This window comes from Salvelinus namaycush, chromosome 7, assembly GCF_016432855.1.
Source record: "Salvelinus namaycush isolate Seneca chromosome 7, SaNama_1.0, whole genome shotgun sequence".
Taxonomy (NCBI): Eukaryota; Metazoa; Chordata; class Actinopteri; order Salmoniformes; family Salmonidae; genus Salvelinus; species Salvelinus namaycush.
Genome location: NC_052313.1, coordinates 48824462 through 48841832, shown reverse-complemented (window position 1 = coordinate 48841832; position 17371 = coordinate 48824462). Strand labels below are relative to the sequence as shown.

Sequence of the window (17371 nt, the reverse complement as noted above, 5' to 3'; positions counted from 1 at the left end):
CCTACAATGAACTTGCCAGGACCCCACCCACTCCCCTCTGATCATGGCAGATGCGGGAAGTTACCAAGCCGGTTTCGGTATGTACATTTACATTAATTTAATGTTAGCAAAACATTCTGTAAGGTGTCCCCGCTAGCTACTATTGTCAGAGGTGGCACCACAAATTGTTTGTAAGTTTGCACGTAATTCTGACGCTAACTAGCTAGGTTATCCTGTGTGTTAGCAAGCTAACCAATGAAGTCTGTAGTTATTCTAACGAATAGCTAGCAAGCGATAGCAAGTTAACTTAATCATCACACAGAGTAAAACCAACACGTAGGGTGTCAACTTCTGACACGTAATTTAAATAGCTAAAGTATAGCTAACCCTTCGGTTTTAAGTTGCTAGCTAGCTGACCATATCGGATTTTATTGAAACAATCCGGAAGTCCTGTCAAGTTGCTCATTGGATATTTCTCCCTCTAACAGCCACGCTGAGCGCTCTAATTGGTTAGAATTAGTGGCGCAGTGTTTACAATCATGACAGGTGTACTAATTGCACAGCTAATTTTGGGCCGATTAGAATTAAGATATAATGCCCGAGGCTGTGTGTTATATGGCCATTATAAACTGCGTGGTTCGATACCTGAATGCTGACAGCCATGGTATATCAGACCGTATACCATGGGTATGACAACATTTATCTTTACTGCTCTAATTACGTTGGTAACCAGTTTATAATAGCAATAAGGCACCTCAGGATTTGTGATATATGGCCAATAATATACCATGGCTAAGGACTGTGTCGTGCATAAGAACAGCCCTTAGCTGTGGTATATTGGCCATATACCACACCCCCTCGTGCTTATTGCTTAAATATACCACGACTGTCAGCCAATCAGCATTCAAAAACAAATGATAAACTGGGTGGTTCGAGTCCTGAATGCTGATTGGCTGACAGCCATGGTATATCAGACCGTATACCACAGGTATGACAAAACATTTATCTTTACAGCTCTAATTACGTTGGTAACCCGTTTATAATAGCAATAAGGCACCTCGGGGGTTTGTGATATATGGCCATATACCACACCTCCTCGGGCCTTATTGCTTAAATATACCACGACTATCAGCCAATCAGTATTCAGGGTTTGAACCACCCAGTTTATAATAGAAAATATACAGCTATACTATCTCAAACACATAAAACAGGGAAGGCAACAGCATGGTTACCAGTCTTTCAGTCTCAGCATTGATACAATACAGATCTCCATTGACCCTGTTCTCTTTCCTCCTACTACTCTCCCTCATCCTTCTCTCCTTTCCTCCTCTCTCCAAACTAAACTCTCCCTCTCCTCTCCAGGCCCCAGGATGTGGCAGCAATGTGCCCTGCTCCTGTCCCTGTCCCTGCTACCAGTGGTATCTGGAGAAGCTGACTCCAAGGGTGTCACCACCAGTCTCACCACCAAGTGGGCCTCTACCCCTCTGCTGCTGGAGGCCAGGTAACATTATGCTCAACACATACACAAGACAAAACACATCCTTTCTTTCTCTTCACCCCCTCTTTCTCTTCACCCCCCCCCCCCCCCCCCCCCCCCCCCCCCACTCCCTCTTTTTCTCAGTGAGTTCCTGGCAGAAGAGAGTCAGGAGATGTTCTGGGATTTCGTCGAAGCAAATCAGAATATCAAAGGGGACCATGATGGTAGCCTTAATGTTTTATTTCACTTATAATGTTGATTTATGTAGCACTTGGTCTCTGGAAGATATATTAAAGTGTTGTTCTGTTACAGATACAGACCAGGCGTACTACGACCTGATCGTGAAGAGAGCCAGTACTCTGCTCAGTACAGTCCAACTCAACATGCTCAAGTTCGCCCTCTCTCTCAGGGCCTACTCTGCTACTGTACACTCCTTCCAACAAGTAATATTACTACAATACTACTAGATGACTACCATCTCCCTCTCTATGTGTGTGTAATCACTGTTTCTCGCCTCTCTCTCCTGTAGATAGCGTCCAACGAGCCCCCTCCCTCTGGCTGCTCAGCCTTCTTCAATGTCCACGGAGAGAAGTCATGTGACACGGAGAAACTGGTTGCACTGATGGAGACAGCAGCAGAACGGTACAAACACACTGGGAGACACCCACACACAAACTGTGAATATCCACTTTGATTGATAAAGACCTCTGTTGAAGTGATAATAATTCATTAAATAGTCCTTATCTCATCCTTCTTTATCCCAGGCCCAAGCCCTACCTATTCAAAAGCGATCACAGGTTCCCGAGATCAAATCCCGACACTCCGGTTGTTATCCTGTATGCCGAGATTGGAAGTTCGGAATTCACAATGTTCCATCAGCTGATGCTGTCCAAAGCCAACAAGGGACTGGCCACCTATGTGCTTCGTCACTACCTGGCTGTAAGAAAAACACAGGAATACACATGATGGGAAACATAATTACGACAGCATTTCATGTTCATCTTTTCCTCTTTCTCTCGTTGCCAGTCTCCCAGCAGTCGTAGAGTGTATTTGTCTGGTTATGGAGTGGAGCTGGCCATCAAGAACCAGGAATACAAGGCTAAGGACGATACGCAGGTCCAGGGAGCGGAAGTGAATGCTACACTGATGGGGGAAAATGACCCAGTGGATGAGGTCCAGGGATTCCTCTTTGGAAAACTGAAGTAACCAACCTACCAAAATGAAATGCTATTCCACAAACCCACTCTGCTTTGGAGCGTTATGGGTGGAGAAACTTCTTTCCCTCTCTTCTTCCCTCTCACTTTCCTCTCCGTACCTCTCCTCTCCCTCTCTCCAGGACTCTGTACCCTGAGTTGAAGGAGCAGCTGAAGGAGCTAAGGAAACACCTGGTGGAGAGCACCAATGAGATGGCTCCCCTTAAAGTCTGGCAGATGCAAGGTGGGTGGGACTTTATTTTTTCTTTGCCTCTTCTCCTGCATCAAGACAACTGTAGCTACAGTAATCATCTCCTTTTGTCCCCCACTATATATATATTTTTTTCTCTTCATGTGTCAGATCTGAGTTTCCAGACTGCAGCTCGGATCCTGGCTGCTCCATCTTCAGATGCCCTGAACGTCATGAGAGACCTCAGTCAGAACTTCCCTACCAAGGCTAGGTACACACACACACACACACACACACACACACACACACACACACACACACACACACACACAAACATGTTTTTTGATATCTGTGTAGTGTGTGATTCTGGTGGTTTCTCTCCCCTTCTCAGGTCCATCACTAAAACAGTGGTCAGCTCTGAGATACGTAAAGAGATGGAAGAGAACCAGAAGGTAAGAGCTCAGTCGTCCATAGCGCTCCTTCCCTGTCTCACTCTACTACCCATTAACATGTAATGACTGTACCCCTCTTTTTCTCTCCAGTTCTTTAAGGGAACTCTGGGATTGCAGCCTGGAGACTCTGCTCTCTTCATCAACGGACTACACATAGACCTGGACACACAGGACATCTTCAGGTACACACACATCTTCACACAGACATCTACACACACACACATCTTCAGACACACACACACACACACATCACACACACATCTTCAGGTACACACACACACAGAGGACGTCTTCAGGCTAGTAGAAAAATTCAATTACACAAACAGTACCAGGCCAGAGACTGACTGTGTGTGTGTTTCCAGTGTGTTTGAGGTTCTCCGTAGTGAGGCCAGGGTGATGGAAGGTCTGCGTTCTCTCCTTATCGAGACTCCCTTCATCCACGACATCCTCAAACTCAACGTACAGCCTTCTGACTCAGACTACGCTGTGGACATCCGCAATCCTGCTATCAACGTAAGACACACCTACCCCTTTATTTAACCCTAACCATCCAACTATGTCATCCGTATATATACTGAACAAAAATATAAACGCAACATGTAAAGCAACATGTAAAGTGTTGGTGCCATGTTTCATGAGCTGAAATAAAAGATCCCAGAAATGTTCCATACCCACAAAAAGTTTATTTCTCTCAAATGTTGTGCACAAATCTGTTTACATCCCTGTTAGTGAGCATTTTTCCTTTGCCAAGATAATCCATCCACCTTAACAGGTGTGGCATGTCAAGAAGCTGATTAAACAGCATGATCATTACACAGGTGCACCTTGTGCTGGAGACAATAGGCCACAATGTGCAGTTTTGTCACACAACACAATGCCACAGATGTCTCAAGTTTTGAGGGAGCATGCAATTGGTATGTTGACTGCAGAACATTCCACCAGAACTGTTGCCAGAAAATTGAATGTTAGTTTTTCTACCATACGCCGCCTCCAACGTCATTTTAGAGAATTTGGCAGTACGGCCAACCTGCCTCACAACCGCAAACCACGTATAACCATGCCAGCCCATGATCTCTACATCCGGCTTCTTCACCTGCGGGATCGTCTGAGACCAGCCACCCAGACAGCTGGTGAAACTGAAGTATTTCTGTCTGTAAAAAAGCCCTTTTGTGGGGAAAAACTCATTCTGATTGGCTGGGCCAGGCTCCCCAGTGGGTGGGCCTATGCCCTCCCATGGCTAGTCTCCTGCCCTGTCATGTGAAATCCCATAGATTAGAGCCCAATGAATTTATTTCAATTGACTGATTTCCTTCTGTGAACTGTAACTCAGTAAAATCGTTGAAATTGTTGCATGTTGCGTTTTTATATTTTTGTTCGGTATACAATCAAGCCGTTAAAAAAACGTATATAACCCAACTCTTGTTTTGCATTGATAACTATGACGATAATCTAATCTCCCTCTCCTCAGTGGATTAATAACCTGGAGACAGACAGCAGGTACGGCTCATGGCCCTACAACGTCCAGGAGCTCCTCAGACCAACCTTCCCCGGAGTCATACGACAGATCCGGAAAAACTTTCACAACCTCGTGAGTACATGATACGTGTCAGACAGTGACACCAAACGTATTGGCATGAACTCGTGTGATGAGTCTGCAGTGTCGTGCAGCTACACAAAACGTATCGCGTACATTTTTGTAACTGACAGCAAAAACCAATGATGTCTTGTGTTTTAGGTGGTGATTCTGGACCCGACCCATGAGAGTTCTGCTGAGCTGTTGAATGTTGCTGAGATGTTCTACAGCAATAACATCCCACTCAGGTAGGGGGGGGGGGGTTTCAAGCAAAAAAAAATGTTTTTATTTAACTAGGCAAGTCAGTTTTAAGAACAAATTCTTATTTACAATGACGGCCTAGGAACAGTGGGTAAACTGCCTTGTTCAGGGGCAGAATGACAGATTTTTACCTTGTCAGCTCGGGGATTCGATCTAGCAACCTTTCGGTTACTGGCCCAACACTCTAACCACTAGGCTACCTGCCACCCCCGAATGCCATGTTGGTTCTAACTCTGCTGTATAGTCTATGTGGATGTGAGTAACTGTGTATAACCCTTAGTGAGGGGCAGGGGGGGGGGGTCGATATAGTTCAATATCGGGGTATTATTTTTGACGATGTATTGCATCTTTTTGACAATATCGCAATATTATAACTCCCGTATTTTTCCTTCATAACTCGTTCTCAATCTTTCTAAATTGGGAGCCAATTTGTTTTCAGCACTTTTATTTCCATGACTTTTATTTTGTTTTCGCATGGCTCTCTCTCGTCTCCCTGCAGCAGACATACGGTGAGCAATATGTCTGGAACATCGAATCACAATAAAATCACAGTATCGAATCGCAATACATATAGAATCGTGAGAATCGCAATACATGTAGAATCGTGAGAATTGCAATCGGCACCTAAGTATTCTGAGGTCCCTGGTAATTCCCATCCCTAATAACCCTGCTGTGTGTGTTGTAGGATTGGGCTGGTGTTTGTGGTGTCTGATGTTGATGAGATAGATGGTATGGAGGATGCAGGTGTGGCTCTGCTCCGAGCTTTTAACTACATCACAGAAGAACTGGACGCTCCCGCCGCCTTCGACACCATCATCTCGGTGAGTCGGTCGGACCAATGAGAATAATTGATGAGTCTTTTGACCAATCCCAGTAATCTGGAACATCAGCCTGACCAATCAGATGGAAATGCTATATTTTATTCTCCTCTCTCCCTCTCTAGATGTTTAACCGTGTGCCTAGCGGTGGTAAGCTAAGTGTAGGTGATGTAGTCAAGGTGTTGGAGAAGAAGTTTCCATACGTGGAGGTCGGCAGCATTCTTGGACCTGACTCCACTTATGACGACAACCGGAAGGTATGGTTCTGCTTTTATGTACCGTTATGTTTCTTGACAGAACGGTATGATTTTCATGTACCGTTTCCCTATCTACCTCCACCTCCAGGAAGGGCGTGGTTACTACTTGCAGACGGGTGTAGGTCCGTTGCCAGTGGTGATGTACAACGGAATGCCGTACCAGCGAGAACAGCTAGACCCAGAGGAGCTAGAAACTGTCACCATGCACAAAATACTGGAGACTACCAGCTTCTACCAACGGGCTGTCTACATGGTGAGTTACACACACACAAACACAAACACACACACACACACACTGACCTTCTCTTGTTGTGTCTTCCTAGGGTGAGCTGGCCACTGATCAAGATGTGGTGGATTTCATCATGACCCAACCCAACGTTGTCCCTCGTATCAACCCCCGAATCCTGTCGACTGCCAGGACGTACCTGGACCTCTCTAATACTAGTGAGTTACACACACACACACACACACACACACACAGGCGGAACCATCTTAACCACCTCTCTCTTTCCTGACAGATAACCATTTCATAGACCAGTACGCTCGCTTTCTGTTCCTGGACACCAGAGAGAAGAGCACTGCTGTGGCTAACAGCATGAACTACATGACCAAGAAGGGTAAGATATATATATATATATACACAGCTACACATACAGACCTTCATCTTATTGAGCTAAACATTATGTGCTCCTACTTTTCAGCCCTAAATCTCTTGTCTATCTATTCTCTTCTTTCTCCTCTGTATGTTTGTTTTTGTTCTGTCAGGGATGGCCCCCAAGGACCACCATGGTAACCCTTATTTCCTTTTCTGCACTTCCTCTCTTTCTCTCTCAACAGACAGTATTACGATCCATAGTTCTGTGAATCCACCATATCTCACTCCTCATCAACATTATCACACCATCTTGCATCTCTGTGAGATGACATGCTTGGATGTGTTTGTGTTTGTGTTTGTTTCTGCTTGAGAGAGAGTCTTTCTCAAAGACTTAAGTATTGAGATGGCACTGCAACATCAAACCGCGTACATTTCAGGATTAAGGAGGTCTGTGACCCTTTACTCTCCCCATCTCCTCTCCTCTTCAACTCCCTCTCCCTCCTCTAGATGATGGCTACATCCGTCCAGTCACGTTCTGGGTTGTGGGAGATTTTGACCAACCTTCCGGACGCCAGCTATTATACGATGCCATCAGACACATGGTATGATGATGTCACACTGATACGATGTCACTATAACACGACCAAAAAACTCCACACACAAAAAAACCTACCATCTGAAGGATTCTCCTAAATCTGCCTTCAACAGAAAACCAGTAACAACGTGCGATTGGGCCTGATCAACAACCCTAGCGACAGCCCATCCAAGGAGAACAGTCATGTTGCCAGGGCGATATGGGCCGCCATGCAGACCCAGACAGCTAACAACGCTAAAAACTACATCACCAAGCTGGTTAAAGAAGAGACCGCTAAGACACTGGAGACTGGGGCCGACGTCACACAGTTCACTGTCGGGGTAAAGAGTTTACACACACTCGCATACACACACGTTATACACCATTCTGTCTCACCCTTTACTATACTGTCCTATTCTCTAAAAACAATAATGTTTTTCTTTCATCATCTCTCCAGGGTATGGACGTTGCCTTGTTTAAGAGTGCGTTTGAAGGTCCTAAGTTTGACTTCCTGCTGTCTCACGCTGTCTACTGCCGAGACGTTCTCAAGCTGGGGAAAGGACAGAGAGCAGTCATCAGCAACGGACGGGTGAGTGGGCAACACACACACACACACACACACACACACACTAGCACGCTTCCTACTGTGATCGAAGTGTCACAATGGTGTTTGTCTCTCTCTGCCGACAGCTCATTGGTCCGCTAGAGGATGGGGAGGTCTTTAACCAAGATGACTTCCTCCTATTGGAGAGTATCATTTTGAAGACCTCTGGAGAGCGAATCAAAAGCAAGGTCCAGCAGTTTGGGGTGGAGGAGGACAGGGCCAGTGACCTGGTGATGAAGATTGACTCTCTGCTCTCCTCTCAGCCCAAAGGAGAGGCCAGGATAGAACATGCCTTTGCTGATGACCGATACAGGTACTGAATCTAATCAAACGTTTAATTCATGTTTTTATTCATTGCCTATATACTTTCTGTTTTACCTCTGTCTGGTCTATGATTGGTCCACAGTGCTGTAAAGATCCAGCCCACAGAGGGAGACGTCTACTTTGACATGGTTGCCGTGGTAGACCCCGTAACCAGGGACGCCCAGAAACTAGCCCCGCTCCTATTGGTTCGTACCGCTTCAAATAACTGTCACTTAGGAGTTCTGTCTCACTCCAAATACTCTGTCTCACGGCCATCTGTCTCTCCATGTTTCTCTCTTTCTCCACCAGGTGTTGAAGAAGCTGGTCAATGTGAACCTGCGTGTGTTTATGAACTGCCAGTCCAAACTCTCAGACCTGCCTCTTAAAAGGTGAGCAGACCCCAGCTACACTGTTTCACTCCGTGCAGGTAATCCTGTTAAACGAGAGACCTTGTTTCTGTTGTCTTAGTTTCCTTACCCTGAGAAGTCCCTGGTAGTATCTGAGGGGTTTTCCTGTGTGTTTCTCTAAACCATCCTCTCTTCTCCCAGTTTCTACCGGTATGTGTTGGAGCCTGAGGTGTTGTTCCAGACTGACGGTAGTTTCTCCCCTGGTCCCCTGGCTAAGTTCCTGGACATGCCTCAAACTCCCCTCTTCACACTCAACCTCAACACCCCTGAGAGCTGGATGGTGGAGTCTGTACGCACTAGATATGACCTGGACAATATCTACCTGGAAGAGGTGTGTTTTCTGTGCTGTTTTTTTTAGGATTGTGTTCTATTTATAACACGGTTGCCTTGGCTAATGTTGTCCTTTACCTCTTCAGCTGGAGAGTGTAGTGACTGTGGACTGAATATTCTGGTATTTGTCTAATTGTTGTGTTAAAGTCGTTTTTTAAAGGGTTAATAATGGTTCTCTATTCTCCCTGTCTAGGTGGACAGTATAGTAGCAGCAGAATACGAGTTGGAACATCTACTGCTGGAGGGTCACTGTTTTGACGTGAGTACAGGTCAGCCCCCCAGAGGACTCCAGTTCACCCTGGGAACCCCCTCCGACCCTGTCATCGTCGACACCATCGTCATGGCCAACCTGGTGAGTCACCTCTGACGTCTGACTCTGTCGTCATTGCCAACCCTGACCTCTAACCCTAACCTCTGTTGATAGGCAGACACCTTTCTATTCTCCGTTGTTGTGGTTGAACGAGGGCGTTGTGTTGTCGTCGTCCTCAGGGTTATTTCCAGTTGAAGGCTAACCCAGGAGCCTGGATCCTGAAGCTGAGGAAAGGACGGTCTGACGAAATCTACAAGATCTACAGGTACTGAAGATCACATCTCGACATATCACGCCGTCTTCAGTTTAGCACATGACTAGTGGAACCAGGCGTGTTAGTGCTGGGCTGGAACAAAAGCCTGCACAATGCACACCCTCTTGTTCCTCTCTCTGACCTCACATCCTCTCTTCCAGTCACGATGGAACAGACTCTCCAGCAGACGCTGATGACCTCGTCGTGGTGCTGAACAACTTCAAGAGCCGGATCATCAAAGTCAAGGTACTGCTCTGATCCCAGCTGTAGAGTACAGCTTTCATATTGTTGGTTGCTGTCAGGTCCCAATAAAGCTTAGGTTGAATTCGAATGGATCAATAAGTCCATTGCTAAGTAATGTATTGATCGTGTGTTGTTGTTGATCAGGTCCAGAAGAGGCCAGAGAAGTTCAGTGAGGAGCTGTTGAGTGATGGAACCCAGGAGAACGACTCAGGCTTCTGGGAGTCACTCACCAGGTGTCTCTAAGCATCCAGCTCCACCCTTTACATCACTGTCTACTGTTTCATACCTATTTGATCTCTGCTGAATTTGATGGTGTTTATTCTCTCCCTGTCTTTCTCTCTCCAGAGGGTTTACAGGAGGTGTGAAGACGGAGGAGAGTAAACAGGAGAAGGATGATGTCATCAACATCTTCTCTGTGGCCTCTGGACACCTCTACGAACGTTTCCTCAGGTACTTGTGTGTGTGTGCGTGTGTGGTTTTTCCAAATGTTTGTCTGTTGTAATCCCACAATTTGTTCTCTCTCTTAGGATCATGATGTTGTCTGTTCTAAAGAACACCAAAACACCAGTCAAGTTCTGGTTCCTCAAAAACTACCTGTCCCCGGCATTTAAGGTAGTTAAGTATAAAATATAAATATTCTCTCCTCTAGGAGTTTACTTTGAATGTGGCGGTATGAATAGGGTTTCCAATATCGAGTTTTCATTGAGTTTACTCCAGAATAAATGTTATTCCCACAGGAGTTTATCCCGTACATGGCAGAGCAGTATGGTTTCCAGTATGAACTAGTCCAGTATAAGTGGCCGCGGTGGTTACACCAGCAGACTGAGAAACAGAGGATTATCTGGGGTTACAAGATCCTCTTCCTGGATGTCCTGTTCCCTCTGTCCGTCGACAAGTTCTTATTCGTGGATGCAGATCAGGTACACACACACACACACACTCTGAATGTCCATGTCGCTGATTTGCTTAAAGCTGAGAAGTACTCTTTCCTCTCTCCACCTACAGATAGTGCGTACCGACCTGAAGGAGCTCCGTGACTTTGACCTTGAAGGAGCGCCGTATGGATACACACCGTTCTGTGAGAGCCGGAGAGAGATGGACGGTTTCCGCTTCTGGAAGTCCGGCTACTGGGCGAGTCACCTCGCTGGACGCAAATATCACATCAGGTAACTGAGTGTGTGTGTGTGTGTGGGGGGGTGGTAGAGGGATATGCGTGCGTGTGTGTGTGTGTAACCCTCTGTCTCTCCAGTGCTCTGTATGTGGTAGATCTGAAGAGGTTCCGTAAGATAGCAGCAGGAGACAGACTGAGAGGACAATACCAAGGCCTGAGTCAAGACCCCAACAGCCTGTCCAACCTCGACCAGGTGTGTGTGGGTGTGTGTGTGTGTGTATTAAAAGTGAATATGGGTGTATAACATTCAGATTTTCCTAACATTTGATATTCCCAAACAACCTTTGTGAAGTTAAATTAGCTTCAACTCTGTGTATTTATATTTCTAATATTTTCCTATACTCTCTCTCTCTCCAGGATCTGCCTAATAATATGATCCACCAGGTGCCTATCAAGTCTTTACCTCAGGAGTGGCTCTGGTGTGAGACTTGGTGTGACGACAACTCTAAGAAAAAGGCCAAGACTATAGATCTGGTACGAAGTGTGTGTGCAGATTCTAGTCATGTCTGTGTTTTTACACTCCACTTCGTGTTTATTTGGACAGTGAAGCTAAAATGTTTAACCCTTCCTCCAGTGTAACAACCCCCAGACCAAGGAGCCCAAGTTGCAGGCAGCTGTTCGTATCGTAGCAGAGTGGAGCGACTACGACCAGGAGATCAAACGCCTGCAGAACAGAGTCCAGGAGAGAGGAGCAGAGAACCATACCACACAGAAGGACAAGCCAGGTACATATAAACCCAGCAAAAAAAGAAACGTCCCTTTTTCAGGACCATGTCTTTCAAAGATAATTCGTAAAAATCAAAATAACCTCACAGATCTTCATTGTAAAGGGTTTAAACACTGTTTCCCATGCTTGTTCAATGAACCATAAACAATTAATGAACATGCACCTGTGAAACGGTCATTAAGACACTAACAGCTTACAGACGGTAGGCAATTAAGGTCACAGTTATGAAAACTTAAGACACTAAAGAGGCCTTTCTACCGACTCTGAAAAACACCAAAAGAAAGATGCCCAGGGTCCCTGCTCATCTGCGTGAACGTGCCTAGGCATGCTGCAAGGAGGCATGAGGACTGCAGATGTGGCCAGGGCAATAAATTGCAATGTCCGTACTGTGAGACGCCTAAGACAGCGCTACAGGGAGACAGGAAAGGACAGCTGATCGTCCTCTCAGTGGCAGACCACGTGTAACAACACCTGCACAGGATCGGTACATCCAAACATCACACCTGCGGGACAGGTACAGGATGGCAACAACAACTGCCCGAGTTACACCAGGAACGCACAATCCCTCCATCAGTGCTCAGACTGTCCGCAATAGGCTGAGAGAGGCTGGACTGAGGGCTTGTAGGTCTGTTGTAAAGCAGGTCCTCACCAGACATCACCGACAACAACGTCGCCTATGGGCACAAACCCACCGTCGCTGGACCAGACAGGACTGGCAAAAAGTGCTCTTCACTGACGAGTCGCGGTTTTGTCTCACCAGGGGTGATGGTCGGATTCGAGTTTATCGTCAAAGGAATGAGCGTTACACCGAGGCCTGTACTCTGGAGCGGGATCGATTTGGAGGTGGAGGGTCCATCATGGTCTGAGGCGGTGTGTCACAGCATCGTCGGACTGAGCTTGTTGTCATTGCAGGCAATCTCAACGCTGTGCATTACAGGGAAGACATCCTCCTCCCTCATATGGTACCCTTCCTGTAGGCTCATCCTGACATGACCCTCCAGCATGACAATGCCACCAGCCATATTGCTCATTCTGTGCGTGATTTCCTACAAGACAGGAATGTCAGTGTTCTGCCATGGCCAGCGAAGAGCTCGGATCTCAATCCCATTGAGCACATCTGGGACCTGTTGGATTGGAGGGTGAGGGCTAGGGCCATTCCCCCCCAGAAATGTCTGGAAACTTGCAGGTGCCTTGGTGGAAGAGTGGGGTAACATCTCACAGCAAGAACTGGCAAATCTGGTGCAGTACTTAATGCAGCTGGTGGCCACACCAGATACTGACTGTTACTTTTGATTTTGACCCCCCCCTTTGTTCAGGGACACATTATTCCATTTCTGTTTCACATGTCTGTGGAACTTGTTCAGTTTGTCTCAGTTGTTGAATCTTATGTTCATACAAATATTTACACATGTTAAGTTTGCTGAAAATAAACGCAGTTGACAGTGAGAGGAAGTTTCTTTTTTTGCTGAGATTATATACACTGCTCAAAAAAATAAAGGGAACACTTAAACAACACAATGTAACTCCAAGTCAATCACACTTCTGTGAAATCAAACTGTCCACTTAGGAAGCAACACTGATTGACAATACATTTCACATGCTGTTGTTCAAATGGAATGGACAAAAGGTGGAAATTATAGGCAATTAGCAAGACACCCCCAATAAAGGTGTGGTTCTGCAGGTGGTGACCACAGACCACTTCTCAGTTCCTATGCTTTCCTGGCTGATGTTTTGGTCACTTTTGAATGCTGGCGGTGCTTTCACTCTAGTGGTAGAATGAGACGGAGTCTACAACCCACACAAGTGGCTCAGGTAGTGCAGCTCATCCAGGATGGCACATCAATGCGAGCTGTGGCAAGAAGGTTTGCTGTGTCTGTCAGCGTAGTGTCCAGAGCATGGAGGCGCTACCAGGAGACAGGCCAGTACATCAGGAGACGTGGAGGAGGCCGTAGGAGGGCAACAACCCAGCAGCAGGACCACAACCTCCGCCTTTGTGCAAGGAGGAGTAGGTGGAGCACTGCCAGAGCCCTGCAAAATGACCTCCAGCAGGCCACAAATGTGCATGTGTCTGCTCAAACGGTCAGAAACAGACTCCATGAGGGTGGTATGAGGGCCCGACGTCCACAGGTGGGGGTTGTGCTTACAGCCCAACACCGTGCAGGACGTTTGGCATTTGCCAGAGAACACCAAGATTGGCAAATTCGCCACTGGCGCCCTGTGCTCTTCACAGATGAAAGCAGGTTCACCATGAGCACATGTGACAGACGTGACAGTCTGGAGACGCCGTGGAGAACGTTCTGCTGCCTGCAACATCCTCCAGCATGACCGGTTTGGCAGTGGGTCAGTCATGGTGTGGGGTGGCATTTCTTTGGGGGGCCGCACAGCCCTCCATGTGCTCGCCAGAGGTAGCCTGACTGCCATTAGGTACCGAGATGAGATCCTCAGACCCCTTGTGAGACCATATGCTGGTGCGGTTGGCCCTGGGTTCCTCCTAATGCAAGACAATGCTAGACCTCATGTGGCTGGAGTGTGTCAGCAGTCCCTGCAAGAGGAAGGCATTGATGCTATGGACTACTGGCCCGCCCGTTCCCCAGACCTGAATCCAATTGAGCACATCTGGGACATCATGTCTCGCTCCATCCACCAACGCCACGTTGCACCACAGACTGTCCAGGAGTTGGCGGATGCTTTAGTCCAGGTCTGGGAGGAGATCCCTCAGGAGACCATCCGCCACCTCATCAGGAGCATGCCCAGGCGTTGTAGGTAGGTCATACAGGCATGTGGAGGCCACACACACTACTGAGCCTCATTTTGACTTGTTTTAAGGACATTACATCAAGGTTGGATCAGCCTGTAGTGTGGTTTTCCACTTTAATTTTGAGTGTGACTCCAAATCCAGACCTCCATGGGTTGATAAATTTGATTTCCATTGATCATTTTTGTGTGATTTTGTTGTCAGCACATTCAACTATGTAAAGAAAAAAGTATTTAATAAGAATATTTCATTCATTCAGATCTAGGAGGTGTTATTTTAGTGTTCCCTTTATTTTTTTGAGCAGTGTATATACATACATACATACATACATACATACATACATACACTACTGTTCAAAAGTTTGGGGTCACTTAGAAATGTCCTTGTTTTTGAAAGAAAATGGGGTTTTTTGGTCCATTTAAAATAACATCAAATTTATCAGAAATACAGTGTAGACTTTGTTAATGTTGTAAATTACTATTGTAGCTGGAAACGGCTGATTGTTTTTTATAAATGGAATATCTACATAGGCTTACAGAGGCCCATTATCAGCAACCATAATTTTTGCATTCCAATGGTACGTTGTGTTAGCCTTTTAAAATTATAAAAACTTGGATTAGCTAATTGATCATTAGAAAACCCTTTTGCAATTATGTTAGCACAGCTGAAAAACTGTTGTTCTGATTAAAGAAGCAATAAAACTGGCCTCCTTTAGACTAGTTGATTATCTGGAGCATCAGCATTTGTGAGTTTGATTACAGGTTCAAAATGGCCAGAAACAAATAACTTTCTTCTGAAACGCATCAGTCTATTCTTGTTCTGAGAAGTTAAGGCTATTCCATGTAGGAAATTGCCAAGAAACTGAAGATCTCGTACAACGCTGTGTACTACTCCCTTCACATTTGTTTCTGGCCATTTTGAGCCTGTAATCGAACCCACAAATGCTGATGCTCCAGATACTCATCTAGTCTAAAGAAGGCCAGTTTAATTGCTTCTTTAATCAGAACAACAGTTTTCAGCTGTGCTAACATAATTGCAAAAGGGGTTTCTAATGATCAATTAGCTAATCCAAGTTTATAATTTTAAAAGGCTAACAACTTGCCATTGGAACACAGGAGTGATGGTTGCTAATAATGGGCCTCTGTAGATATTCCATAAAAAATCTGCCATTTCCAGCTACAATGGTCATTTACAACATTAACAATGTCTACACCGTATTTCTGATCAATTTGATGTTATTTTAATGGACAAAAAAGGTGCTTTAATTTCAAAAACAAGGACATTTCTAAGTGACCCCAAACTTTTGAACGGTAGTATACATACATACATGCATACATGCATGCATGCATGCACACATACATACATATATACATACAACACTGATTGGCAAACATATACAGTTGACTAATCCCTCTCCTTCCTCCCCTCTCTCTCCCAGATGATACACATACAGAGTTGTGAGACCAGTGGATGGAATATGTGGCTGTAGCAGCAACAAAAGATGGAACCATGTTAATAGACAATGCTGTTCTCCTTTGGAACAGTAATGATAGACGGACTGCAAACCAATACTCATTCAATCATTAATTTTCCATTTATTTGTATTTTCTCTGTTGTGAGAGTGGCGAGGACACGGGAAGGGGTGCTGGGTGGGGATGATATGGGGTGACTGTTAGTGGATGATAGGGGGTGACTGTTAGTGGATGGTGTGGGTCTGTGAAAAATCTGACTATTCCAACAGTTCCCACCTCCAATATTTTTGATCCATCTGTGTTTGCACTGATTAGGACACCTTATTAAACAACTGTCTGTGGGTAGAGGTTTGGGCTTAGGAGTTAAATCACACTGATAAATAGCAGCTTATGTTATGAGATGAGAGTTTTGTCCTGTTCTATGCCTTCTCTTTCTGTGCTTTAGACTTCAGCTGTCCATGGCCTGTGTCAAACTCAGGGAAAGGTGGTTTTAGCCAATCAATCTGATTTCAATCTCCTAATGACAATACAAAGAGGACTGGAGGGACATTTTATTTAATGTGAAACAGACATTTAGTTCTGTCATGTAGTAACATAGGGATTCATATCTCTACAATACATTTTATCTGCAACATTCAGAACATTGCATCCTTGTGAGCATGATGTGGAGTTAAGGGGTGTGTGGGTGAGGACTGGTGGGGACATATCAGCGACAGACGGCACTGGGAGTTCCGTGATCACTCAAATTGATTGTAACAGCGACTTGAAAGGCAGCAGGCATATGACTAGAATGTTGCAGTTAAGGGTGGCCAATCTTATCCACACAAGGTCTGTGGGTGCAGGTATTTTTTTCTAGCAACACACCCATTTCATCTAGTCAGTCTTTAAAGAAGATGATTAATGGGCTTGTTGAATCAGACTGCTTGACTGGAACAAAGCCTAGGTCAGATTGGCCACCCCTGCTGTAGTTAACTCCTGTTTTCTCCGCTGTGGTCTGTTCTGGAGTAAACACTGTTAGTCATCCATTGCCAACCGCTGGCTGTTTCCGTTCTTTGTTTTGGCTAAATATGTACTGTTAATTGTGGGAAATCATTATTTTGTAATAAAAATCAAGGAACACAACACTGGTCGTTTAGTGACCCCGATCCCTCTTCTGCGTGTTGGTGTTTCCTTTCTGTTTGTTTTACTGGTAAGACATTTGGATTATACTCTTATGCCATCTATAAGAATACAGTAATGGCTGGAGAATGACTACAGATTTACTATTAAAAGGCTGGACTTACACAGGCAGACCAATTCTGGTGTGTATTCAGTATGGAGAGGAAGAGACAAAGCGAGAGGGATAAGTGGGCCCAAAATCGGTGTTCTCCAGCAGGTGAGTTTTTGTATAGCGGTCAATGAGTGTCGAATTTCGTTAACAAAAGAAT

General features: G+C 45.5%; 1 protein-coding gene across 1 annotated transcript; it reads left to right on the top strand.

The window, feature by feature from the left end:
* Nucleotides 1-17096, top strand: LOC120051343 (UDP-glucose:glycoprotein glucosyltransferase 1-like). The gene is made up of 38 exons (XM_038998167.1): nucleotides 1-77; nucleotides 1342-1480; nucleotides 1601-1680; nucleotides 1769-1899; nucleotides 1986-2098; nucleotides 2221-2395; nucleotides 2483-2658; nucleotides 2793-2893; nucleotides 3011-3110; nucleotides 3231-3291; nucleotides 3382-3473; nucleotides 3654-3804; nucleotides 4760-4879; nucleotides 5027-5112; nucleotides 5811-5946; nucleotides 6069-6200; nucleotides 6289-6453; nucleotides 6524-6644; nucleotides 6719-6817; nucleotides 7303-7397; nucleotides 7504-7710; nucleotides 7827-7958; nucleotides 8060-8286; nucleotides 8380-8482; nucleotides 8586-8665; nucleotides 8825-9014; nucleotides 9207-9365; nucleotides 9503-9588; nucleotides 9738-9822; nucleotides 9964-10052; nucleotides 10165-10269; nucleotides 10347-10431; nucleotides 10557-10739; nucleotides 10825-10985; nucleotides 11069-11183; nucleotides 11348-11464; nucleotides 11565-11715; nucleotides 15911-17096. Exons 1-38 carry the CDS (start codon nucleotides 44-46, stop codon nucleotides 15931-15933), a joined length of 4605 nt encoding a protein of 1534 aa, XP_038854095.1. The 5' UTR covers nucleotides 1-43; the 3' UTR covers nucleotides 15934-17096.
* The last annotated feature ends 275 nt before the right edge of the window (nucleotides 17097-17371 follow it).

What these genes read in the sequence shown, in the direction of transcription:
- LOC120051343 (XM_038998167.1), top strand. Translation starts at nt 44, where the DNA reads ATGGCAGATGCGGGAAGTTACCAAGCCGGTTTCG. An exon ending in TATTCGTGGATGCAGATCAG is followed by an intron (nt 10,740 to 10,824) that starts GTACACACACAC and finishes CTCCACCTACAG; the next exon opens with ATAGTGCGTACCGACCTGAA. An exon ending in AGGCCAAGACTATAGATCTG is followed by an intron (nt 11,465 to 11,564) that starts GTACGAAGTGTG and finishes CCCTTCCTCCAG; the next exon opens with TGTAACAACCCCCAGACCAA.